Source organism: Oryx dammah, unplaced genomic scaffold (assembly GCF_014754425.2).
Source record: "Oryx dammah isolate SB20612 unplaced genomic scaffold, SCBI_Odam_1.1 HiC_scaffold_22, whole genome shotgun sequence".
Lineage (NCBI taxonomy): Eukaryota > Metazoa > Chordata > Mammalia > Artiodactyla > Bovidae > Oryx > Oryx dammah.
The window spans coordinates 7,198,054-7,225,238 of NW_024070206.1; the positions used below are offsets into that span (position 1 = coordinate 7,198,054).

General features: G+C 42.3%; 1 protein-coding gene across 23 annotated transcripts in view; it reads left to right on the plus strand.

Annotated features, from left to right (window-relative positions):
- Positions 1-27,185, plus strand: part of TCF4 (transcription factor 4) — a 388,054-nt gene that overhangs the window by 192,456 nt on the left and 168,413 nt on the right. For 20 of the 23 annotated variants that reach the window (XM_040264426.1, XM_040264413.1, XM_040264416.1 and 17 more), the window contains one exon: positions 3,456-3,520. In XM_040264426.1, coding sequence (XP_040120360.1) covers positions 3,456-3,520 — 65 coding nt within the window. Of the gene's footprint in view, positions 1-3,455; positions 3,521-4,441; positions 4,970-5,034; positions 5,442-27,185 lie in introns of those variants that run through there. The other 3 variants (XM_040264437.1, XM_040264438.1, XM_040264434.1) reach the window with 3 other exon arrangements.

Consider the following 27,185-nt stretch of genomic DNA (forward strand, 5'->3'; position numbering starts at 1 on the left):
AAAAAATATCCGCAGCGGCTGTCGCATTCTAGTACTGGAGGGTTGTCTCGAAAATTCCGCAGTGATCGCGCCGGGTTTGTTCATCACTGCTATCTCTTTTAAATATTGGAAAAATAGAATCTTGAGCTCTTTCAAAGCTCCGTTGTGATCGTGGGGATGAGGGGGGAGGTCGGTGGTGAAGAATGGAGGAAAGAAGCTGTCCGCGCCAGCCACTGGGTATAAGTGACAAAAATCCATGCCTGGCATAGAGTAAACACACATATTTAGGAGCTTTTGTGTTCACGAGCACAGATAGTTACTTAAAGATCCTACTCAAACATGTTATCAGTGCTCTTGAGAATTTTATTATCTGAAACAAATGTTCCTGAGCATTTTAAGCAGAAGACTGACATCAAGATCATACCTAATTTTTAGTGGACAGTTTATACAAAAGATGTGTATATTTTTTTCTCCCTGGAAGTGAGGTGCCATTGTAAAATGGCTGCTTTTTGTCATTAGGAAATTAGTAGAGTAGATAAGATAGGCTTGAGAAGGTGCTTGGGTTTACCCACAGTCCATGTCCCTGATTGTTTTGCTCCCAAACAGGGATTTGAGCTCTAAGGACAGATTTATAGTTGATTTTGGGAACAAAAAGATGTAATAAAGTTAAAGGTTTACACTATCAGAATGACATGTGTTTGCTCAGGATCTCTGGAGCGATCTATTTGATGGTAAAAGTGGATGTCACAGATGAAATCTTTACAAGGAATATAATCCTAAAAAAAGGGGGGGGGGAGAAGTGCACCTCCCAGCCTCCTGCTGGCTGTGCTGCCTCTTCGGTACCTCACAGACTTCGACAGAGTCCTGGACGGGTGCCCACTGATGTCATGGAAACACTCAAATTACTGAGAATGATTCATGTCTATGCTGGTCTCTTGTCCTCCCCCACACAAACAGGAGTAGATTTTTAACCCTGACAACTTGTAATTTGCAGTGGGTTTATTTTTGTATCTGGATAAATATTTTTTAACAAGCAAAATTAAGATTAAGCAGTCTGTATCTGATATGATAGTAAAGAATGTTGGGTCCGTGTAGCCAAGAGCACTTTGGGGACTCTGCGCCGCCTGCATCCCTGCTCGGCTCTTCCCCCTCCTCTGCTCTCTGCCCACCCCTGTGCTTTCCAGTCGGCTGTCCTCCCTTCGTTTCCCTCTTTTCCTCTCTCTTCTCTCCCCTGTTTATTGAGTCACATTCTCTTTCTCTCTCACATCCTTACTACTTGCATGGACCCCCTCTCTACCTTTAAAAGAATGAAAGAAACGGACCTAACTTTATATATGTGTGTGTATGTGTGTGTGTGTGTGTGTGTATGTATATACATATATATATATATATATATATATGAATTGAGACAAGTTCTGATAGGCAAATTCATCTCTTCAGGTCTATATGCAGGAGTCAGGTTGGGAAATAATGCCAGGTGGTGAAATTCTGTAGGAGATGGCTTCCGTAACTCCTTCTAGAGAAAGAAATAGATCGCCTTTCTTCCTTCCCATTTCTGGAAGTCACCAGAACAGGACACTAGATACCCAGTTTCCTCGGAAGTCAGAGTAAATTCTACCTTACCTGTGTCTCTTTCTGTCTCTCTGCTTGCCTGCATATCTACCTACCTCTCTACTTGTCTTTCTAGTTGCTAAACAAGTGGATATTGTGTCCAAGTGAACCATGTCCTGGTTGTATTAAAGCTTTGTAGATGTGAGAGCTTCAGGAAGGACAGACATCATTTGATAACTCATAAAGATCGAGTTGGGTTTTTTTCTGTTACTAATATGTATAAAGAGAAGTTAAAGACTATAAGTAGCTTCCATCTGACACAGAAGAATAAATAGGTCTTTATGACCATTTATACTTCTAAAACGGGCAAATGAATCTCTTCTTCAATGTAAAATCCTTATACAATGAAAGTTATTCTCTTAGACCTCCCAGGATTGAATATGTGAGTTGGTGTCCTGTTTCATTGGACTGAAACTGATATGGTCATTGATTTTCTGCTTTGCACTTAATACTGTGCCAGAAGTTGGGTGGTGGGAGTGTGTCCCCAAGTTTGAGATACTGATGGGGAAGAGGGTTGATGTTAAGACTCAGGTTTGACTTCCTTCAAAAATCATCTTCTGTTTTATGTCTATAGTGACTCATATACAAGGTGAGCTTTTGACTAGTTTTAAGATTTATCAAAGGCAGATTCCTTGTGTGGTGTCAGAAAGGCATGCCCTCATAGCATTGTCATTAAACTCAAAGATTACAGTTGAACACTGCTGCTTGTAACATTTATGTCAACTTGAGTCAAGGGGAAAAAACTTGGGTGTTATGAACTCCGAAGGATCCATCCAGCCTCTCAAAATACTAGTTTTGAATTTTCCCATTGGGAGAAAGAATAGTATAGTCCTGGGTAAAGAGGACCATGTACCTTAAGCTCTGGTCTGAAGGGAAGGACACATCCTTCCATCTTGGACGGGGTGGGCTTTGTGTTGTGGGCGGGACGAGCCCTTTTTATGGTCCTAGTGTGGACTGTTCTCTGTAACAATTCTTTATGTGTCGCTAGGTATGTTCTACTGGTTGGATCTCTTGTAAGGTGTTTTCATTGTTTTCCTCCTGACAATTAAGGCTCAACATACTTTTTAAAAGAAACATGAGCTGCCTTGATTTTTACCCTTAGATTAGATATGGCTCTGTACATCTCTGTAGAGGAGTCTACAGATAAAAAACCAGAGTGTTAGAATCAGAATAAGACATTGATGTTCCATTATCCCGTATTCTGCTGAGTCTACTGGTAGAACCTGAAGTTGGCCTCAGAGTGGGCAGTTTTTCCACAGTCCTCTTTCCCAAATGTAAATTCCATCATCATCTTGACCATGATGGTCTTTACTCCTGGGAAAGGGAGTTTAAATAAGAGAGAGAGAGAGAGAAAGAGAGAGAGAGGGGAAGAGAGACCCAGAATTGTGAATAGTTTCTTTGCTTTATTCACCATCTGGAGAGTCCTGATTGATTAGCTTTGGCCTCACCATTAAGTGTCAATGTAATCAATGGGAATGACTAGGCTAGGGTCATTACATAGATAATGTGCCTGCTGTGTAAATAAAAATGAAATTGTGTAAATTTTGTGAGCGAGAAAGAAAGTGAAAATAAGGAATGACAATTTGTTTGTTAGAGAAAGTGGAGGCCATTGGAATGACAGTTTTTGGAAGTGTGGAGCAGTTTGGCTAAGAATAGGAATGAAGGATATTTTTTTTCCAGTTTAGCATAGCCAGCGTGGGGAAGTGTTATTCTCTGCCTTGCTTGCATACATTGCCAGTAGTGCCTACTTTTCGTATGTAAACATCGGGGAAGAGAAGTGGATGTCTGTTACCTGAAGGAGATTTTTTTTTTTTTAAGGAAAAACACAATTTACACTTTTTTGTTGTTGTTGTTTCTCTTGGCAGGTAAAACAGAAAGGGGCTCCTACTCATCTTATGGGAGAGAATCGAATTTACAGGGTTGCCACCAGGTAAGTGAGAGTCTCTCTTTGGGGAAGGGTTGAGAGAATGAGCCTGGTGAATCAGTGTGTTTTGTAAATTAGGTGATGCATTAGAGGCTGGGGCACTGAGGCACCGAAAATCTTTCGATGCCTGACTCTCTTACAAAGTAATGAAATAACACCGAGCGCGGAAGTCATAAACACCTCATCGTATCAGCACTGTATTCTCTGGCTTGTTGTTATTTTTTTTTCATCCATCAGCCGGTACCAGTGGCACTGTTTGCAAACCAGTGATGTCGGGGAAAGTGGTTCTATCAAAAGAGTTTATTTGCAATTAAGAACTTGAGAATTTCTTACACTGGAAATGCTTCGTGCAGCCATGTGTCAGATCCTAGGTTTTGGGTGGCTACTGCCCTAAATTATAGTTTTCATAGGGGCTGTAGGATGTTGTGTGAAAACAGGGTTGTATTGAGGGATAAAAATGTCTGTGAAAATATGATTTGTTGTCCCTTTTTGTTTCTGAATTGTTTTTGGCTGAAAGTCAAGGCCAGCAGGCTAACAGCAAAGCCGTCTCAAGGGAGGCATGCGTGAGCTAGAAAAATAAGAGTACTTTAATTAAATAATAAAATGCCAGTGTCGTGCAAAGGTATAGCGTGTGTGTGTGTGTGTGTGTGTGTGTGTGTGTGTGTGTGTGTCTGGGCTTTGTGCATTTGCATACGTTCAACTCTCCAGAGAAAGCCCAGTTCTAAAAATACTATCCATAGCCAAAAGTGTAAGCTTTGTTTGAAGACAATTGAGTTTTTATAGACGCTTTCTTTTTAATTTCAGTATCGGTACTAATCACATTTCATATCTTTTCTTTTTTTCCTTGAAAGATTTAGACTTTCTTTTTCTAAGGGCATTGCTTTCTTACTTTGGAAAACTCTTGATAGAATTTAATGGTTCTCTTTCAGATTCAAAGCTTTCTAGCGTTACATTATTCATCCAAACAGAAATGTAGTTCTTTTTGTGCTGGGAGGGGAATGCTTGTTCTCCTGCACCCTCTCACCCTCCCGTTTTCTTTAATGATGGGGGAAGAAAAAATTCCATTTTGCTTTTTTTTTTTAAACAACCTGTTTCATGGATCCTGGAAAATGTAAGCAGACAGTTTTAGTCATTAAATAGAGCCTGCTTGAGGAGGTGGCCTTTAGGTATCCATCATAGGTTCCGAAAGGTGGAATTCTGGTGGAGTCCTGTGTGGTTTTTTTTTTTTTCCCCTTCTGGAGAGATTTGCATTTTTAAAGTTTACTTCTCTGGCCCAGCCACCCGTTCAGTCATACTCGGCATCTGAGAGGTTTGCTGTGATGAAGTGAACGGTGCTGGTTTAAGATCTCCCTGCTGCACACGCTGCAGAGTACAGTTGACGGCAGTTTGTTTGGAAAGAATTCTGCAGGAAAGAAATTTACAGCCATTCCAGCGCGACGGAAACATCTTTGGAATGTGAGTGCAAATGTGCCGGGGTAGATAGCTCAGGCAGAGAGCCTCGGAGCGCCGAGTCTCTGGTGTAAAGCTCTCAATTCCTACAGAAGAGCCTGTTCCTGTGTATCTGGTTTCTGAGGGTCAAAGCAGAGGTCGTTTGAGTTTTGGGGAGAAGAAAGTTGACAACATCCTTCCTTTTCACAGATGGTCATGGCAGAAGTCTCTGTTTTCGCCTGGCCTCTTTTTCTGGTCAACGAGAGAATAGACTTCCTCGCCCCTGTATCCTTTCTTCCTAATAGGAATTGGCGTGATTCCTCCCAGACACAAAGATTTCCTCTGCTGAGTAAGCGCGAGGCCCCTTAACTTGTGAAAGCGTCACTCAGCCCGCGTGAGTCTGTCAGTGTGTGTGTGCCGGGACACAGACCCTCCCTCGGTTTGTGGGCAGTACTGCCCTTGGGTGCGACTGAAGTTCGTTGTTTTGGGCAAACGCAAGGTGAGAAGTGGCAAGGGGCAGAGGGTGGATCAGAGGTGGACAGACTGGCGTGTGATGGCTGAATGTCTGGCCTGGGGAATGTCTCCTTCTGAGACGTTTGTGTCCAGGAGAATCCTGTTGTATATAGGAGCGCGGCTGCATCCGCTTCTCTTAAAAAAAGTCTTCATAATCTAGCCATGGAGTGTGGAGATTTCTTTCATTCTGATTTCTGCTTCCTGGTTGTGAGTCTCGCAAGGACCGACTCTCTCTGCTCAGCTTGGGCTCAGCAGTGGCCATAAACGGTGGTGATCACCTAAGGAGAAAGCAAAGAGCACAATTTTGGAAATTCCCCAGTTGAGGAAATCGGGGTTGGAGAGGGAGAGGGGGCCATATTTATGAATTTCTGCTTTCGGTGAAATTTGAGAATAGAACAGACCCTAGTGTGTCTTCCGGTGAAAATGAGTTTCTCTTGAGCCGAATTGCTTTTTGAATTCCTGTTCTCCAACACCAGCTATGCAAACCCCAAAGAAAGGCAGACTCTCCGTGTGTTGGGCTTCAAGTCTAAATAGCAGATCACAGCTGAAACGATTCCCCACTGTGTGGCAAGGTGAGTGACTCGTGGAGAGGGAGCTTGTTGTTTTCTCCTGCTTACTGCCTTAGAGAGGTGCTGGATGGAAATCCTTTAACTGATATGCCCCGAGGAGCTCCCCAAACTGCTTTGTCGTATTGTAACCCTGCACCCTGTGGACTTACTGGAATAAGCACTGTTATAGATGAACATCCTTCTCTTCGGTTCTGGTAGCCTTTTGTTTTGTGCAGAGAAATAGCAGTGGTAAGCAACAGGTAGCCAACTACTGTCTTGGAGAAATAAATCATTATTATTTTGAGGTGTGTGTTGTTTCAGAATGCATCAGGTTAATATATACATATGTTTATATATGTATATATGTATATATCCGTTATGTGTCTCTTGAGGGTGTACCACTGACAGTGATAGACATGGGACTTTTAAAAAGTGGGTGTTTTAGCCGAGACACAAAAGCTGGCAGGTTCTTTATTAGTGATTAAATTGTTTTCATTAAAAATAGTAGTGGGATAATATGAATTCATGAATGCATTTTCACTGAAAATGATCAGAAATGAAGTCGGTAACTTCTCAGCCTTTTGAAATTGTACAGAACATAAACCCATAGAAACCAAAGCGGCCAAACGGACTTTTTTTAGTTCTCACTAAATATGGCAAAACTAATTTCAATCAAATTGGGGTACGGAAATTACACCCAGGCTTAAAATGTTTTTGCCAAATTGCAACCTCATACTACTTTTTTTTTTGAACTGAAAGAGAAAATGTAATTTATAATGGAAAGTCTGACAAACGAAATGAGAGGAAGTAAAGTTGTTTGCAGAATAGTCTGATCTTCATGCGATAGCCTATAGCTAGTACCTAATGGACATCACTGTGCGTGGTGAAAGGAAAAAAATATCATTTGCTTTTGGCCTCTCTTGCTGCTTTGAATAGGATGTTTGGTGATTGCAAACCTTTAAAAAAAAAAAAAATCTTCCTGAGATCTTTTTTTTAAGTGAGGTGGTGATGTCAACACAAATACTTGTTGTTAAGGCAGAGGTTATCCCCTTAAATGGAAGTGGAGCATTGATTATCAGGAAGTGTTTTGTCTTTCTAGGAGATAGCCCAAGTCTAAAGCGATGGTTTTATTATTAATATCTTCTGGGCAGTGTTTGTGTGTGTGTGTGTGTGTGTGTGTGTGTGTGTGTGTGTGTGTGTGTAATATAAAGAAAGCTGGGCCCTATCTGAGACCAATTAAACTCGCATCTTCTGAGCTGGGCCTTTGCGTTTCTGACAACTCCCCAGGTGATTCTAACGTGCAACTAACTTTGATGATTTCCTAGAATGTTCTGTAGGAATCTACTGTGTTTAAAAGATTTGTGTTCAAAATCTAGTGTAGCTGCTGACCCTAACAAAGCTTTTAGATTTCTTGCCTTAATTTGATTATTCAAGACATGGGACTATATTGCATATGTACTTTATTTAAAAGGCAGTGAAAATGAGGGGTATTCTGAACATGAGTCAGATGCCTTGAAATCTTCATACAGAATCCCACAACTGAATATGCGAGCCCCTATCTTGTTTTCTCTAGTGAAGTCCAAGGCTCTAACCTTATCCACATTCTTTTTCTTTCTCAGCAGGTAATCAAATAGCACTATGCTGATAAAGTTATTTGATGTTTAGTTCTTAAAACGGATGGGATTTAAGAATTAGGCCTAATCTCAGATCCTTTTGTTGAGTTCCAGAAACTTTGCAGCTGCAGAAGACATGGGTCTGCTCTGTATGTGATTTAGCTTGCTAGTAAAGAGTCGTTTTAGATTCACTGAAATTAAACATATATATTACACATTTAAGAATGGATTTTCTCATTTCAATTCTTTTTATTTTTGATACAGAAAGGATCACAGTAAAAATAGAAAGGATATACACAGAAAAGACATGAGATCCTTTGTCTCTTCTTATGAAAATGACTGTTAGGTCTTGTGCAAGCAGAAATACATCTTGGTTTTTAACTTCACATCATGGTTAAACGTTTGATATAGCATGCCCTCATCTGTACCTGGCTCTCTGCACCCTTCCTAGGAATCTCTTCCATCCATGCACTGTGTTGGCGCTCAACTTTGCCTTCATGGTGCTTTTCGAGTGTGCCATTATTGATGTTTGTGGAGTGGTGGTTTCCACCGGATTCTGTAAACTCCTGAAGTCAGGGGCCAGGTTGGCTCCATCCGGCCCCGTGTGAACTCTGTCTCTGGCACGGGGCGGGGGGGGGGGGATTGTGATGGCCTAAGGCTTATTTCCCCAGCCTCACTTTTGGGATCATTTTGAGAGGGTAAAGTCTGAATAGTCCTGTGTGAGAACCATACAGTGAGCAGCGTTTTCCTGCTTCGGAAAGCCAGAAAATCATACCCTCTCAAAGAAGATACGGGGCTCTTTGGGGAGCCCTTCCTTCGACCGGGCTGTGCAGACTCTGGAATGACACAGAGGGTCAGATCCTGCAGAGTCCCTTGTCACTCATTTTCCTGGCCTGAGTCCTAGCCGGGTGGCCTCATCATTCCAGGTCTGAAGGTTCCCCAGAGAGGGAATTGGAGATGTTCTCGGTTTCTGGTGGCGGTGTTGTTGGAACCAAAGGTCAGACTCCAGGCCCATCCTTTTTGAATGTGTCGGTGTGGCTGGTGGGATAGAACACTGAAGCTCACCACGGTGTCAGATGTCTCGGGCGCCAGGTCTGCAGGGTGGTGCCATCTCCACTCTGTGCCTAGCACTGGTTTTCGGGCTGCGTTTCCTTTGTCTGGGGGGCACTGCTGTGGGCATACCCCTCTCCGACCGCCATCCAGCATGCACCAGAAGGGAGAATGGAGCTATTTTTTCATTGTGTTGGTTAACAAATATTTATTGGCCTTCAAGTGAAGTGGTAGGTACAAAGGAGAAAAACAAAGGGAAGCTCTTGTATACCCTACCTTCAGTCCCTACCAGCAGCTTTCTGGATATTAAGGGGAAGACTCAAACACCATTTATTGAATTGACAAAATTTTCTTTAATCCTACATAGTATAAATTTTCAAATTCTCACAAGAGTTGGAAAAATCAAACAATGAAAAGTATCTGTTTTGTTTGCTTTGTGGGCGTATGTATATATGCATGTATTTTTCAGCGCACCGTTTTTAAGTGGCAGATCTCATAAGATCTCACCCTTAGGTTTTTCATCATGTGTGTCTGAAAATTAAGAACACTCAAATAGTGTTATCACCTCTAAAGATACTAACCAGAGTTTCCTAATCTAATTCCCAATCCTGATTCAAATTTCTTTGATTGTCCCCATGAAAATATCTTTATTGTTTCTTTTCCCCTCCAGCCCGCCCCCAACACTGTGTTTGTGCATGATATTTTGTTTTTGTGTCTCTTTAGAATTTCTTTTAAACTAGAGCAGTTCCTGTAATTTTTTAAAAAGTGATATTTACCTTAAAGAGAGCAGGCTGGTGGACTTGAAAAATATGTCCCCTTCTTGAACTGTTGGGTTATTTCTTTGGGGTGCTGTTTGTTACTCTATTACTCATCTTGCTTGCAGATTGAAAATTAGGCTGAAAGGCTGTTTCAGATGGAAATTAAACATTCTGGCCTGGAATATCTCATAGATTATGTGCTTTATACTGTGTTTTATCTGGAGGCATGTAATGTCAAGATGTGTTGCTGTTGTTGATACTAACATTACCAACTTGGTAGAATTAGAGACCCCCAGATCTGTCCATTGTAAAGAAACCTTTCCCCCTCTTAATTAGTAAACAATCTTTGTGTTGATTTTTTTAGCACTGGGCATAGATCCCTGTGACCGTGTTCCCTAACAGTCTTTGACCTGATGGTTTTAGCATGTATAGAAGATGCTTGCCTGAATCAGAGGGTTTTGAACTAGTGATTTAAAAAAAAAAGCTCCATCATTCCTTCTATGTTGATAGCCGACAATGAAAGAGATTTCTTTCATTGTTGTTTCAGTGCTGTCAGCTTCAGTGTTCATGCATATACAAATATAATGTTAATAATCCTTGTATTAAATATGGTTCCTTACCTGGAGGAGACTGGCAGTATTAAAGCATCCTTCAAATTTCTTAAGATATTTTGATAAGAAAAATAGGTTATGCTTTAAGCTAATGATCAGAAATGCTTCAATTGCAGAAGGGAAGACATAATTATAGGCTGTATTTCCTTACGCATAAACTCTAGTATACTTTTGCTATAATTTGGAACCTAGTGACAATCTGTGTACCCCCAGCTATTAATCTTGCCATAAGCACTATTGTTTCTCTGAAATTCTCAGATTGCTCCTCTACATTGTGGTAATTGTCCTTAAAGCTCTCACAGGGTCGACCATCAGTGGCTGACCAACTGAGTCAGGTGGGTTACTGTGATGCCAGTTAAGTTGCTCTGTCAAGGATCACTGACATAGTGAATCTGTGTATCCATTCACAGCCCAGACTTGGCTGATGAATGAAAGTCAAAGTGAGTGAATTTCTAAATGTTAGTTTGAGCACATTCTAGAGGAAGCTGACAGGACTAATATTAGGTACCAGTATAAGTTCCCAGGCTGATTTAATAATTGATAATTAAGAAAATGGTGCTCAGAGAGGTAAAGCAAGCAGACCAAAGAGTCCCCCCAGCTAAGTGTGAGAGCCAGGCTTTGGACCCTGAAATGCCTGGTTTTAAAGCTAGTGCTTTTCTAAGTTGGGTTCCCTGCTGCCGAGCTCATGGTGAGGTTTTTAGACTCAGTAATAGGTCTGTATGAGAGCCCATTGGCAAACCACTTTCAGTAGAGAGTGGAGAATCTGGATCTAATATACTGCCTAGAATGGAGGATCTTCTCAGGGTGAACTGCAGCCGTAGTGGTGGGGAAAGCAGAGAGGAAGGCAGGGCTCCTCGCGGCCCAACCTTTAAAAAAAAAAAGAAAAATATCCCACATGTGACTGTATAGATAATCTATTCTGTGAAAGTGAAAGTGAAGTTGCTCAGTGTCTGACTCTTCGCAACCCGTGGACTGTAGCCCACCAAGCTCCTCCATCCATGGGATTCTCCAGGCAAGAATACTGGAGTGGGTTGCCATTTCCTTCTCCAGTCTATTCTGTAATGTCCTCAAAATTAGCATGTGCAATTTCATTGAAACCAGTGAAGATTTCCTGTGACAAGGCTGGGGTAGAATATGCCAATTCACATTTTAGCAACAGCATGAACACTTCCTTAAAAATGTATGGATTATCTTTGGGCCTTCCTTTCTGTGCAGTGCAGGCAGAATATGGTTTGCTATTTCACAAATTTGGATTCTTTGTAGATCAAATTATTCTTCCCCCAATACGAGAACTATATAGAGTGAAATCTGGGAGCAATACCTTTTTCAGGCTCCTAAATGTGACCTAGTAATTTTTTTTTTGATTGTGGTATTCAACTCACTTGTGAAATATATAAAATGACAAATATGTGTTGGAAATATACACAAGTTGTATAGACAGTTCAGGACAACTAGTGCATGAAAACCGTTGAAATTGCTTCCAGGTGGTTTATAAGACACCAAAAACATGAAGTCCTTCTATCCTAAATGAAACTTCACCAGATGAACTTCTCTTTTCTCATGAAAAGTATTTGGGGTTTTTTAATAACCTCTAGTAAGTAGGACTATAATTCATCTAACTTTTGATACATAAAAAAGAGAGGGGATATCAATTAATGACTAAACAATTGACTTAATTGTTTTTAAATAATTGGTAAAATTTGTTGTTGAAATATCTTCCCTGGTGGCTCAGACGGTAAAGTGTCTGCCTACAATGAGGGAGACCCGAGTTCAATCCCTGGGTTGGGAAGATCCTCTGCAGAGGAAATGGCAACCCACTCCAGTACTCTTGCCTGGAAAATCCCATGGATGAAGGAACGTGTTGAAATATACCTGCCCATCCTATAGAAATCACTGTAGCCCTCTGGCTTCTTTCTGTAAAAAAGACAGTAGACTCACAATTCAGCATCAGAGGAATTTTTCAATATGGAATGGGAGAACCATTTATTCCTTTCTGTGTGATATTTCTTGAAATGGTTTCATCACTACGAAATTTTCCTGAAACTCTTAAAACTAAAACCCCAAGTTAAAATAGTGAGAACACTGCAAGTTACCAGCAAAACCCCATAATCTTTTTAGAAGTAATTATTTAAGAAAGAAACAGGTAATGAGTCTGCTGCTGTGCCTGATGGTGGTAACTTGCTTAGAATTGAAGAACCCCGTTCTTTGAAAAATTGTGTGTGTGTGTTTTCTTTGTTCGTTGTTTAGTCGCTAAGTCGTGTCCGACTCTCTGCAACCCCATGGACTTGGGCTACCGCCCAGCCAGGCTCTGATGTCCATGGAATTTGCAGGCAAGAATACTGGGGTGGGTTACCATTTCCTTCTCTTTGTTTATGTGGGTTTCTTTACAGACACTTTCACTCACAGGTAAACAAAACTGAGCTTCCTAAAGCAAATACCTATAATGTTAACTGTGTTATTTTTATCTAACAGAAGTAGTTTCTTTCGAGAAGAAAACTGACATGGGTACATAGTTGTATTTGCTTTAGCATTCCTAATATACAAATATTTTTTCACAGTTAAAATCTGGTGGGATAGCATCTTTAGACTGGCCCTTCTCTAGATTTTGTTGGCTAGAATATATTATCACTGTTATATTGTTATGGTACTTAAGGAAATCTGTATAACCCTTGATTCCATTAACCTGTCTTTTCGAAAGACCTCTTTGGTAAAGGCTTTCTATGATGCTTTAAAAAAATACCAACTATGTCTTATTTTTAACCCACTTCAAAGTCACGTTTACATGAATCTGGGATGACAATTCAGTGATATGAAAGCAATTAAGGAAGAACATCCCTAAGATTTTTCAAGCAGTGATCATTCTCCAGAGCTCTAGATGTGGGGGTCTCTGTGGGTCGGGGTTTTACCCGTGCATGCACACAAAATAATCCCAGCTCATTTGTACCACAGTAATGAACAGCAGGGCACTGAATCTTTTCAGTTTTATTGGTATTATATACAGTAAGTTATTAAATTTCATCTCTGTAATACACCTGCAGTAAAATAACAAAACATTGCTGCACTTAAGGAACATGTGTGTGGTACAGTGCCCTCCCCCATCATTTCACTGCCCCCCCCAAAACAGCTGCTTACAGATTTCAAGATCCATTGTATATATTCCCTTGAGCCCACCTCTAATAATCGAGACACATCTGCCATTGCAGTATTATAGGCATATGTAGTTTTATTGAAAACTATACCTGTAAAAAAATTAAATAACTCCTACCTCAATTAAATTGGCAAGATACCTTTTGCAAAGATCATATTGCAGACCTCTTGAGACCCAGTGAGTTCATTTTATTCTTATATTACAAATCACTAAATATGTTATTTTTATTTCGCTAAGTAGCTAACTTTTCTCATACTCTGTTGGTAAGTCGCTTTCATTTTTTCTTAGTTTTGTTTTCTTTCTCCCCTCATCTTTACACACACACACACACACACACACACGCATATACACATATAAAAAAGCTACAGGAAGGAAACATTGAGTCTGGCTACCACCAACACAGGATAAATAAGTCAAAAGGAAAGGACCCTAAAATATACCTCTAATTCTGAAGTGATTATCAAATAGAAATATAAAATCAGGATAAAAAATTCTTAAGTCATCTTATGCTTTGATAGAGAGTTTTATAAGCCTCTCTGATATCCATTTGATTATCCTAATAGAATAGGAAATAATATGAAGAAAGAATGAGTTAGTAGGTGATACAAAGCTTATATAGGTGGATTCCTATTGGATTAAATCCCTTACCTTAGCATTAATATTTTGTTGAAGATTGCATCAGTATGGATGCCTATAAAATAATTTTTATTCAAACAGAAGTATTAGTAAATTATTCAGTGAAACCAACTAAGCATAACTTTCTTCTCACTTGAGGTATATGGGGTCAATGTATATATATTGTATGGTTCCATAATAGTGAATATGAGTACTTATTCATTATGAGTTAATTATGCCCTCTTACAGCCATGTAAGATTAGCCAAGAAGGAGTGTTTATAATTTGTTTCATATTATAATGGAAAAGTCTAAAGATAAGATGCCAGGTATATAAATAGAAAGAAAACTATATACCTTTTTGAGATAACATGAAGGTGACCTGACATAGTGTCATAGAAAGAATATTTTGTGTTCTTCAGAAGGACTGTATATGAAATGGACAGAGGGAGTAAGAGATGGGTCCCTGACCCGAAGTGAGTTTAGACTTAGAAGATATTCTCTGATGAGAGTTGAAAGGTGGATGTTTTCACAGGAGGAAGTCACAAATAAATGTCAGTGACAGTTGCCATAGAGAAGATAGGAAATCAGATTGCATTACTGATCACCAGTTTGGTTTAAAAATAGTTGGATGTCTCAATGATGAATTTTCTTTTTTTGATGAGAATATTGGTTAAGACCTATGGTCATTTGGTTTCACTTGGGGTTGCCTGGATCTGTGAGATTTTTCTCTGTCTGTGATCAACCAGGAGATTTCCTGCCCCCCTTACGGTTCACGTTCAAAGACTCGTGGCTGTACCGGCCTGAGTCCTAGAGACATTGCCCAGAGTTAAGATCTAAAACTACAGGAGAATCAGAATTCAAGATCTTACAAGTATTTCAGCTCTTAAGTGTTTTTAGTAGAAAATTCGTTATAAAATTCTAAGCAAATTTTTTGCCCAAAGCTCATGCATGAGTTGGAGAACACAGCTTCACTCAGGCTATACCACTTCTTTGAAGTCCCCGTCAACTGAACTTTCCTCCTTGGATGTGATTCACTCCTGTGGAAAGATCCATCACCGGTACTTTGGAACTGTGAAGTCTGTCTGTCACTCTGAGCTCTGCAATTCAGAACTGTCATATGTAGAGTGACTGGTACAACACGACATCCGCAGGGGTGAAAGATTTGCTGTGGACAGTGATATGTGGCAAAGAGCAGTGTCGACAGCTGCTGCTCCTGTGACATCGTCCCTCAAGGAGTCGGTCTGTATCTCTGCTGTTTAACTGTCCCAGCCCAACAGGAGGCACTAATACGGACCAGTTTCTCTCAGGGCTACTCCCACTTTACTACCAAGTAAGATTTGCTTGAATGTGTTTTCAGAGTGCAAACCTTGGGTGCCATTTTGTCAACGAAACGAGTATTTGAATGTTGGCATTTTGTATGTGAGGGAAGGGGTTACCCTTTGATTTATTTCTAGGAGAACTTCCTTTTTGTTCCCTTTTGCAGAAAACACATCCGTCTTATCATTCTCGAACCTCACCCTGACTCCATTTCATAGTTATAATTAGTCATTCGGTCGTATCCAACTCTTTGTGACCCCATGAACTGTATGTAGTCCGCCAGGCTCCTCTGTCCATGGGATTTTCCAGGCAAGGATACTGGAGTGGGTTGCCATCTCCTTCTCCAGGGGATCTTCCCAACCCAGGGATGGAACCCAGGTCTCCTGCATTGCAGGCAGATTCTTTACTGTTCTAGCCAGTAGGGAAGCCATTTCATACTTGATTACAAAGCATATTTATATTTCCTTATATCCTAGGTACCTGTACTATCCCCTCACGTTTCATAGTGTGACTTCAGAGCTACTCACAGACGCCAGGATTGGAGGCTCCTGTGGAATTTCATCCAAAATGTCTCCCTTAGTTACCTGGTTGCAAATAATTTTATCAGTGCTCTAGATTATCTGTACATACTGTTCTAGAAATAGAACACAGACATCCTAGGTCAACTCTGGACAATCAGCCAGCAAGTGGAGCACACCAGAACATCCAACAATAGTTACTCCACCACCCCATCATTTGGGTGTTTAATAAATATTTTATATAATAGCACCATATCCCCTGTCCCCCAAGATCATGTTATCACTGTTCTTGGTAGAGGGTGTGAACTAAAAACAGTTTAGTTACCTAACGTGAGGCTCTAACTTACGTTTTTGCATTGATGTTCTCACACCTGTTGCGATATATTTTTCAAGGGGCTAGAGTAGAATTTGTCCATTACTGATGAGATAATTCACCTCAGGTATTGTACTTTTGACCGTGGATTTTATTGGTTGACCTTCCTCTGGGGGCTAGTCTTTCCATCTGTGTCTGTTGGCTTGGCGACTGACTGCTCTCCAGTCACCCCCTAGACTGCCTCCTTCATCCCATAAACCCTCAGTGCTCAGAGGTGATCGATTCTGCTTCCTATTCACCGAGCCCGCATCCCAGGCACCACCCCTCCATTTTCCTCCATCCTCACCTTCTCCTTCTCACAAGGCTGCTGGAGTGGTTGTCTCCAAAAGTCCCCGAGGCAGTTACAGCCTGGCCCAGCACCCCCCGTGCTTTGGGGAGCCAGCCTTAGCATGATGCATGGGCTCTGGAGAGCCTGGCCCCGGTCTTGGCCTTCAGCTTTGTCTTCCCCACTCCCCACTGCTACCTGGTGTTCCGGCCACACTGAGCTGCTCCGGGTTCCCTTGGGGGCTCGTCGATGGTTCTCCCTGTCTTCACAAGGGCCTTTCCATTGGCCTGGGACATCTTCATCTTGCCCCTGCTTCCCCTTTCCTTATACTCCTTCACCAGATGACTCTCACTCTCTGTCCAAGGCCCCGCTCATTCACTGTTCCCTGCGGGGCCCTCGTGTTAGACTCAGGCCGGAACGAGGTGGCTCTCTCTGGGCCCAGGTAGCTTCTGACGCGCTGCGCTCTGCCAAGCCAGAGTTGCCACGCTCTCTGCAGCCAGAGAGGACCGAGGACTGGACCTGTCACCCTCCCCAGTGCCTAACAGGGGACACGAGCGAGTGCTCCGGAGTCAGTGGGTGGATGAGTCAATGGGTAAACGAACCAACTGCAATAACGAGTTATGTGACTTATGATGCCAGTGAGGGAAGATCTGTTTTTAATCCCCATTTTATTGATAATGAAGCAGAGACTCACAGCCTTTCTGTCACTAACAATAAGTGGCAGAGAGGGGACTAGGGACATGGTCCCTTGGCTCCAGACTTGTCATTTTCCCTACTGCTTCCTCATCCAGTTGTTGAAGCTTTTTGTGATAGCCATTAGTCCAGTCTCCTCGTAGCTGGTTCTGGCTCTCTTGTCACTGTTAACTTACATATTGTTTAGCTTACTGCACTGGAACCACAATTAGTAGGGAAGACTGCATTAAAAAAAAATCTTTTGGCCATGCTGTACAACATACGGGATATTAGTTCCTGTGGCTCAGTCAGTAAAGAGTCTGCCTCCAATGCGGGAGACCTGAGTTTGATCCCTGGGTTGGGAAGATCCCCTGAAGGAGGGCATGGCAACCCACTCCAGTATTCTTGTCTGGAGAATCCCATGGACAGAGGAGCCTGGCGAGCTGCAGTCTGTGGGGTCGCAAAGTGTCGGACACGACTGAGTGACTAAGCACAGCAGTCACTAAGGAAGGCAGTTCCCTGACCAGGGATTGAACCTGTGACCACTGCATTGGCAACGTGGAGTCTTAACCACTGGACTGCCAGGGAAATCCCAAGACTGCATTTCTAAAGATGGTATGATGGAGCCTGTGATCTATATGATCAAGATTGCTGTCTTTAGAGGGTCAAGAAAGAATATTTCGACTGTGCGTATTTCCTGCATCGTCTGTTGCCTGCCAGCAGCTGTACCTCTCCTCCACTGCCGAGAGGACCATGGTCACGTTGTAAAGAACCGTGGTCTGGCTGAGACCAGACAGGCCCTGAAGCTCAGGGGTGAATGTAATACCAGCTGTGTTTCTGTCGGTCAGGTTTCCTCCTCCTTCACTCTTCGTGGTCCATCTTGCTTGACGGGGCGGAGGTGGGGGTGTTGGAACAGGGAAGATGGGACTGAGTTGAGCAATCATGACTGGCTTCTCTGCTTCCTGCATGGGATTCTTTTCCTCATAAACTCAGTGCAGGATATGAAAAAAAGGATGATACGAGCTTTATCTCTGTGTATAATTTTGAAATGCAGAAGGATGGAACGTTAAAGTAACCAGATGTCACCTGGTTGCCCAGTGCCACTTAGTAGGACATGAGAAACTAAAGCTCAGAGATATTAAGAGACTTGTCAGGATCATACAGCACCCCGTCCATGTGAGCCTCTGCACAGTAGTTAATATGCCAGTGGTGTGCGACACTGACATTTTCTTAATACTTGATGTCTGTGTAGCCGCTTTCTTCCCAGGGCCACAGGGCTGCCCTGGACCCTGGTGTAATAGCCAGGAGTAGCCGGAAATACATCCTGAAGAAATTTCTAGAGGAGTGTCCCTTTGTTCAGCTACCACTGAATCGCATCGTCACGGAGCCAGAGGGTGTCAGTTGCTTGTAAATACTGAGTTTTTGAAATGTCACTGTAACACTGGAAAAATGTTGTCTCAGAAGGTTGCCAAAGTGACAGAGTCCCGACATTGTAAATACCAGCCAACACAAGTGCTTGTAAATGACAGGAACGGAATATACTTGACTAAATCCATAATAATCACTGATAACACTGTTTACCCTCAGTGACCAGGAGCTGTGAACTTGCATAAAAAGCACATGTGGGCAGATATCATTCATGTGTCGGAGCCTCTAGCCATTCCAGCATGTTTTGATGGAAAAGCTCCCTAAATATGTAAAAGCTTTTCAGTAACTAAGAAGCAAGTGTGCAAGATAGGGCGTCTGGCAGCCCTAATGTAACAGGAGAGAGGCTTTCCTATCTTCAGCAACCCAGGGGGTTGATAAGACGGCCGTTGTTCTGGTCAGAACCAAACCGTGAGCCCAGCTGAGTGGGACAGTCACTGCTCTTATTTTCAGTGGATGTGGTTCCTGGAAGGTCCATCTGCCATAAGCAAGAGCTTACGTACACACCGTGTTCTCTCGAGAGAAAGAAGATGCAGAATGAACTTAGAGATTAAAAGCCTCAGAGCAGCACAGGCAGGATTCCAGGAAAGCCTGAACTGGACTTGGCGCTTGAGAGGGACAGTGAGGCTGTCCAACCTCCTTGCAGTCCTAATACCTCTAGGGCCTGGGCTAGTCCTTAATAATAACTTCCCTTGGGGGAAATGAATGCCTTCTTCCCTCTTCTGCTGTAGCATAAAAATGGTGCCTGGGCATCAGAGGCTCCAGGAGGAGATGTCTAAGGTGGCAAGCCCATGTTCTTCTGGGAGGTGGCTGCTTTTGCTGTTCCGGGCATCCGCACTGCTCCCCATCTCCCCAGGGAACAGTGGAGACTGCACGACAGAGGGCCGGACCCTCCCAGTATTTCAATTGGCGAAAGAGCTCTAGCTGGTGAAAGAGACAGGGGCGTGGCATGGTCCCAGAGGCCCCTCCCATCACTGCTCTGATGGGCACCAGGAAGAGCGGCGTTTGCCTGGAATAACTGCCTTGGTTTTCATATGTATGCAAATACTTTTTCTTTGGCCCGACATACTCCTACATTGTAGGATTCCTTTTTCATAGTAAGCATCACTTTAACTAAGGATAAAAGACCGAATTCAATATTAGAAATACTCAGTGCTGATGAAAGTTGGGCAAAACTACAACATTATATGTCACAAATTGACATTTGACCCAGACGCTGTAGTGGTTGTGCTTCTTGACTATTTATGCTTATTTCTGAAAGGGAAAGGCTTTCTATCAGAAGGTGCCAATATCGGTATTAGCCGGAATAGCGGTGAAGAGTTTATAAGTGATCTGCATGTTTAAGCCTGTGTGATGTTGAGGCATTTTGGTGTCCTTGAGTCGGGTCTGTGTGGATAAGACAGCTTCCAAAGAGCATGGGCAGTGGAAGGAGCTGGAGTGTCCCATGCCGTTGGAACTCAGTGACTGGCTGACATCCTGGTGACATGGTCCTTCAACCCTGCCATGGGGATCCCCTGGGTGGGGGAACCCACTGTGCTTCTTCAGCTACCTGGCAGCTGGCGGGAGGCAGGGCCTACTGGTTTGGCTGATAAACCGTAGGTGTTGGTGTGGGAGAGACGGTGGCCAGTCTCAGACTCTGTCCTGGCTCTGTTCCTGCTTGTTGGTCACGATTGCAGATGGAGGTTGAATAGCTTCTCACATCTCTCTCAAAGAAAGACTGCTTTGTCTTCCAGGGATGAGGCAGTGGCCATGAGGATATTCCACAGTGGAGCCGCCCTGTGGTGATGGAGTGATAGTTGTCATCCTGTCCAGGCTTTGACAACTGTAGGGACCCTCCCGAGCTCTCAGAGCTGGAGCAGACCTGGGAAAGCCTTGAGCTCGGACTTTTCTCTGATTCTCAAAAGACAAAGGACACGTGTCCCCAGTATCTCCTCTCACCACTTCTCCTTTTCACTCTTCAATGATCTCTTAAAAATGATCTTATAAAAACCTTTGGGGTTGTATTTTCGGCCCAGCAGGTGGATCAGTCTCTTGGTTGGGGGAGCTGAATAAGAGTCAGAATGAAAGTGGTCAGGGCAGAGAGTGACTGTGGAAGAGCTCTGCTGCCTGAGTGGCCATTCCAGTGAGTTTGTATTTTGTTAAACTTGCCTTTCTCTAAGCCAGACTTCTGCTGTTTCGACTTCGGTGCTGCAGGTGGACAGCCACAGATTTGACGCTGTATCCGCTTTGGCTGTCTCCCCTTGTTTTTCTTCCTGATTCGCTGCTTCCAACCAGCTGTTCTTTTAGAAACGAAAGAGAAGTGAAAGAGGTGGGGAGCAGGAGAGGAAGATGGAGAGAGGTGGAAAGAGAGAGGGAGAATGGGAGAGGCGTTTTCCCCATTGATGGTTTAAAATATCTGCCAGGCCCATCAGGTAGCTCCTTCATGATAGCATTTATTTATGAGTGTAGAGGGACTGTCTTGCTGTTGTTTAGTCGCTCAGTCATGTCCGACTCTTTTATGACCTCATAGACTGTAGCCCGCCAGGTTCCTCTGTCCATGAGATTTCCCAGGCAAGAATCCTGGAGTGGGTTGCCATTTCCTTCTCCAGGGGAATCTTCTCAACTCAGGGGTGGAACCCACATCTCCTGCACTGGCCAGGAGTATTCTTTACCCTTGAACCACCAGGGAAGGCCATCTTTGAGCTTAGGAGTTCGCTAATTAAGAAAATCAGTGGAAGCTTTGAGGAGCTCACTTTTCCACTCTGCGGGTCCCCTGGGCCTCTCCCTTCAGGGCTGCTTTCCCCAGGCACTCCACCCCTACTCCCACTTCTAATATTTAAGTATTTGTAAAAGCTCAGAATTCAAGCCTCCTCTACCAGGATCTAGCCCCAAATTGCCCCCTGGTGGCTGGAGGGGCAAACGACAAGATGGAGCATGGGGAAGAGGCCACGTGGATCCTCTTGTCTCTTGCCTGGTTACCTGCGATGGTATCTCTGTATCCGTGTCAGTATGAGCCTGATCTGACTAGATAAGTCTGTCTCTCCGCTTTATTTTGGGTCATTCTGCAGCAAGGCTCCCTTTTCCTATTCTTGTTTCCCACTTTCTTTTGGTCTGATTTGTGTTTCTACACATGTTGTATTGACCAGAGCCTTTCCAACCATACTCAGCACACCCGAGTGGGAGAGTGAGAGAGACACACACGGAGAGACTGAGAACAGGATAGTTGAAGGCGGTCCATGCTGTCACCTCATGGCCGATCCGGGATTTTATAGGCAAGCTGATTAGCCAAGCGCGTGTCACCTACATGCCGCTCGTCGGCCAGCCGAGAGCAAGCATGTCACCTCATTGACAGCTGTCTGTTGTCAGAGGGCCATCTTGTCTCCTCTTCATTTTGACCGAACACAGCAGAGACATCTGCAGAGTGCTGCAGCTCTGGCGGGGCGCCCTGCCGGCCAGCCCTCAGACACAGGAAGCAGCATAGTGGAAGAGCCCAGAAAGGAACATTAACCCATCAGCCATCTTGGTTTGGGATATTTTGGCCAAATATGTCTCTTGTTGAGGATAGTACTCCATCTAAGGGTGAGAGAAACATGAGACCCAATGTCTTGATGAACTGGGCTGGTATTGTATCCAATGTCTTGGTAGTGATTGGCCCATGGGATTTCAGTTGATCTGAGTTTATAGGATAGGGTGGAAAACTCATTATCAGAGTTAAACCCTGTTTCCTGGTGAGGTTAGACAGAAGCAGAAGCATATCTTAATCCTAGGATCACAGCAGTAGTGTCTTCTTTGAAGGTCATAGTGGGACATTTGCCCTGTGTAACAACAGCAATGCCTGGAATATGTGTGGTTTGGGAGGAGGTGGTGGTCTTGTTCTTTCCCAGACAAACCTGACGCTGCTGTGTTTGGTGGAGATTCTGGAATCACCCTGAGATCATAGCCTCTCTATTTCTTAGAATATAGACTGCCTCTTGAGGGCATTTCCTACAAAACTTAGCGATATCAAGCTGGACTTTTGAGATAGGGAAAGATTTTAAGTTATTATACATAGTTCAGCACAGGAGTTAGAATGGTTTATTCTTTGCCTTGTGGAAGTGTCTTCCCACGAAGCTCTTTTTGGCTGAGTCAGGCAGCATATGGGATCTTCGCTCCATGACCAGGCATTGAACCAGTGTCCCCTGCTTTGGAAGCGTGGAGCACTAACCACTGGACCATCAGGGAAGTCCCCATGAAGCTTTACTTGTTGGAGCACCTCTCAGGACTGGTACCACATGCAGGGCTTGGTTGGGCTTGAGTCACCCTGGGATGCTTCCTACATTCGGGAATGATTTAGTAGTGTCTTATGTTAAACAAGAGGAACATATTTCATTGCACTCATTTAAAAAATTTATTGAGAAAGGGACAGTATGAGGAAATACCGAATACATTGCTTTTACTCTTTTTCTTTTTTTTGCTTTACAAAGTTCCCCTCATTCATTATATGCAACGTAACGAACCTTTGTCACTGAATCTGACTGAGAAGGAAGATCTCAGAAACCTTGAGAAATTTGTTTCAGACTCTCTCTGTCTCATTTGAAGGGCAGTATTAAAGAAAGGTAGCCTCATTAAATTAGTTGGAGGAAATTCAGACAAGTAGACAAAAAAGATTCCTCTTCGGAGCTGCCCTTCATAAACCAAGGTAGGAATAATTGAGCAGAATGTTTAGAATCTAGCAGCTAGTAGACTGGAGGTCAAATCACAGAGTTCTTATCCTGCCTCCAATATATTTTAAGGCTCAGTTTCTACCTCTTGAAAATGAAGGCTCAGCTTAGGTGGTTTCTGAGACCCCCTTCTGGCTCCTGGTGTCTGTGGCTGTCAGAATAAGGAATGAAGGAGGGGAGTGCACACCGGTAGCCTTTAGACATTTCAGAAGTGTTTGACACGTTCCCCAAACAGCGTGTGGAAGGCAGCACCCCTTTGCCCTTAAAAAGAATAAGAAACACAGAAAGTCCTTTAAAGAGATACGTTTAGCCTCCATTAACTATTTTCTTCCTAATTTCTGTTTGGTACGAATGATAAATGATTTTCCTTAAAAAAAAGTTTAATGAATATGACGCGAGTGGAGAGAGAAGGTTGAGTCCCATGGGACTCATGACCCACCTTCACTGTTAACGATTCTTCTTAAAGACGGTTTGTCCAAATTCTGGGTCAAAAGCCTTACGCGACAACAGTCAATTGATTCTAAAACACTTTTTTCTTTTTTCACATTTTAACATCTCCAAAATTTATGGCATACCAATTTAACTGGCAGCTCTTTTTTTTTTTTTTTTTCTTGGTGGTGATGATAGTGAGGTATCTTGGTACATCATTGGTACCAAGATGATGTATCTTGGTATCTTGATAGATAGTGATGTATCTTAAACCTTCACAGGCATGTTTGATGAAATAACAGTTCTAAGAGAAAAACTTTTTTTTCTTCAACTAAAAATGGCTCAGTGGCTTCTTTACTTCATTGTTGACTAATGCTTTTCAATCACTGAAGAATCCAGATTGTCTTAGGAGGGCAATTAATGGACGAAGTTTACCCTCCCAGGACCCTGCGCTTAAAGCACCTGTGAGGAAGGAAGAGACGCATGCTAGTAAGTAGTTCCTGGGGCCTCCCTGTAGCTCAGCTGGTAAAGAGTCCACCTGCAACGTGGGAGAGCTGGGCTCAATCCCTGGGGCCTCCCTGTGGCTCAGCTGGTAAAGAGTCCACCTGCAACGTGGGAGAGCTGGGCTCAGTCCCTGGGTTGGGAAGATCCCCTGGAGAAGGGAAAGGCTACCCACTCCAACATTCTGGCCTGGAGAATTCCATGGACTGTATAGTCCATGGAGTCGCAAAGACTCAGACACGACTGAGCGACTTTCACTTTTCAAGTAGTGTAGAAGCAATATTCTAAAACTAATATACCAACTTTAACTCATTGGCCTTTATTATATTTTCTCCCAGAAATTCCTAGAATTTTCTTTCTAGAATTATTCCAGTTAACTTTAGTTAGAGATGCCAAATATCTTCTTCAAAGAAAGATTAAGGGTCTTTGTTAATTTCAGGCCGAAATTCTGAGTCAAAGTTGGTCTGTAAATCCCTTAGACTGCGGTTTTCATTCACATACTTGTAGTGTTTGTTGATGCTTTAGAGAGGATTTGTTCCAACTCATTTGACTAATGAGTGAGTGAAGGAAGTCACTTTATCTGGAGACTCCTCAGGTAGAGCCTGGCTGGCCCTGCTCATTTATGGCATTCTTGCCACTGAGATCTCTACAGTGTAAGTGGAATGGGATTGACTGCAAAATGCATTCTGCACAATTTTGTTGGTGTTTTTTCAGTGTTACACTTGCATTTATCCAGGCAAATATACTTGGGTTCCTTTGGTTTGTGTCTCTGGATCTCTAGTTGTTTTTCTGCATGCTATACGTTTAAATTCATAGGTGATTTCATAAGGGACAGGAGTGAAACTTGTCATATACAACTGAATATACACCACCCTGGTTATTGTAGTACTATCATTTCTTAGTGAACTCTGTGATGGTTTAGAGAGCTGAAGCAGAGGCTCAGAGGCTGCAAGTTTATTGTGAAAACTGTCAAATGCAGCTTATCTTATAGTGACTTACTGAGGCCTTGGTCTAGTTTTGTTTTTTTCTCCAGACCTGAGTATTTTCACCTTTGAAATAACAATCTGGATTTAGCTTTCCCTAAAAACAAAACCAAAAATGTGTGAGGTCTTTAAATTTGAACACAATTGTAATACATTCCACCTTAATATCATACATATTCACAAACAGTAAGTGACATTCTTAAATAAAATAATGATTTCCAAGACCCCTCACCTTATTTACTTCCAAACTGATGGAATGAGAAAAGAGTTATATCTTAAGGATTTTAGTCAATTAATGTGTGATTTGTTTTTTTTAAAAATGGATATATTTTGTTCAAATTCCTCTCAAAGAGATATCAAAAGTAATATAATGCTAACGATTTTAATTTTTAAAATTCTTTCACAACTTTATTTTCTCCAGTTTTAGTGATGTGTAATTAATGAATAAAATTGTATGTATTTAAAGTACACAGCATGATTATTTGATAAACATAGAGTTTGTGAAATATTTATCACAACTAAGTTAATTAATGCAGCTATGATCTCACAGAGTTACCTTTCTGTGGTGAGAATGCTTAAGATCAATTCTTAGCAAATTTCCTTTTTAAAAAAATTTTAATTTTATATCAGAATTTAGTTGATTTACAATGTTGTTATCGTCTCAGGTGTACAACAAAGTGATTCAGTGACACATATATATGTATATGTTCTTCTTTAGAATCTTTTCCCATATAGTTTATAACAGGTTTCAAGTAGACAATACAGTATTATTAACTCTAGGCACCGTGCTGTACATTAGATTCTTGGAACCTATTCATTTCAAATCCTATAGTTTGTACCCTTTGATCAGCATCCTCCAGTTCCGCTTGCCCCCTCAGCCCATCAGCAACTATTCTATTCTTTGTTCCTATGAATTCTGCTTTTGTTTTTTAAGATTTTGTATATGAGGGACGTCACACACTGTTTCTCTTTCTTTGTCTAGCTCATTTCTCTTAGCATGATGACTTCCATATTTATCCACATCGTCACAAATGGCAGGATTTCTTCCTTTCTGTGACTGAATAATACTCCATTGTAGACATATGCCACAGTTTCTCTGTCTGTTGATGGGCACTGAGTTTGTCTTGGCTGTTGTAAACAATGCTGTTATGAACATGGAAGTTCAGGTATCTCTCTGAGATACTAATTGTACTTTGAATCTCTGCCCAGAAATGGCGTTGCTGGATCGTATGGTAAATTTTGGGGGGGTAATTCTGGTTTTAAATTGTTGAGGAACCTTCATCTTCCTTTCAGTAATGGCTGCACCCATTTGCATTCCTGCCAACAGTGCATGAGGGTTGCCTCTTCTCCATATCTTTGCCAACATTTGTTATCTCCTGTCTTCTTGATAATAGCCATCTGAGCAGGTGGGAGGTGAGATTGCATTGTCATTTTGATTTGCACTTGTCTAGTGGTTACTGGGCTTACCAGGTGGCGCTGATGGTAAAAAACACGCTTGCCAGTGCAGGAGACATTAGAGACCCAGGTTCGATCCCTGGGTCCAGAAGATCCCCTTGAGGAGGGAATGGCAATGATGCTGAGCATCTTTTCATAGGAAAATGGCTGTTCAGGTGCTCCGCCCATTTTTTAATCAGATGCGTTTTGATTTTGTTTTTTTGCTATTGACTTGTATGAGTCAAACATACTGACTTATACGTATATGAGGCAAATATACTCCATAAAGTTTGGCTTTATGGAGTAATAAGAATGTTGAAATTGACCCTAAAGCTGAGTAAATGAAGTATTGCACAAATACAGTACAGCACTCGTACAAGTTAGTATATTTTGGACCCTGTGTATTTGGTTGACTTTTCATTGTGTTGATGTTTTCCTTTGCTGGGCAGACAGTTTTTAGTTTGATGTTGTCCCACTTGCTGATTTTAGCTTTTGTTTCCTGTGCTTTTGGTGTCATATCCAAAAAATCATTACTAAGACCAGTGTCAAAAAGCCTTTCCCCTGTGTTTCTAGGAGTTTTATGGTTTTAGGTCATACCTTTAAGTCTAATCTGTTTCAAGTCAGGGAGTGCTGTAGGGTGGAGTCCAGTTTTCCTCTTTCGTGTGTGGGTATCTAGTTTCCCCCGTGTTTTTTATTGAAGAGACTGTCCTTTCCCCATTATGGGTTCTTGGTGCCCTTGTCAAAAATTATTTGACTGTATATGGGTTTATTTCTGTATAAATTATTTGAC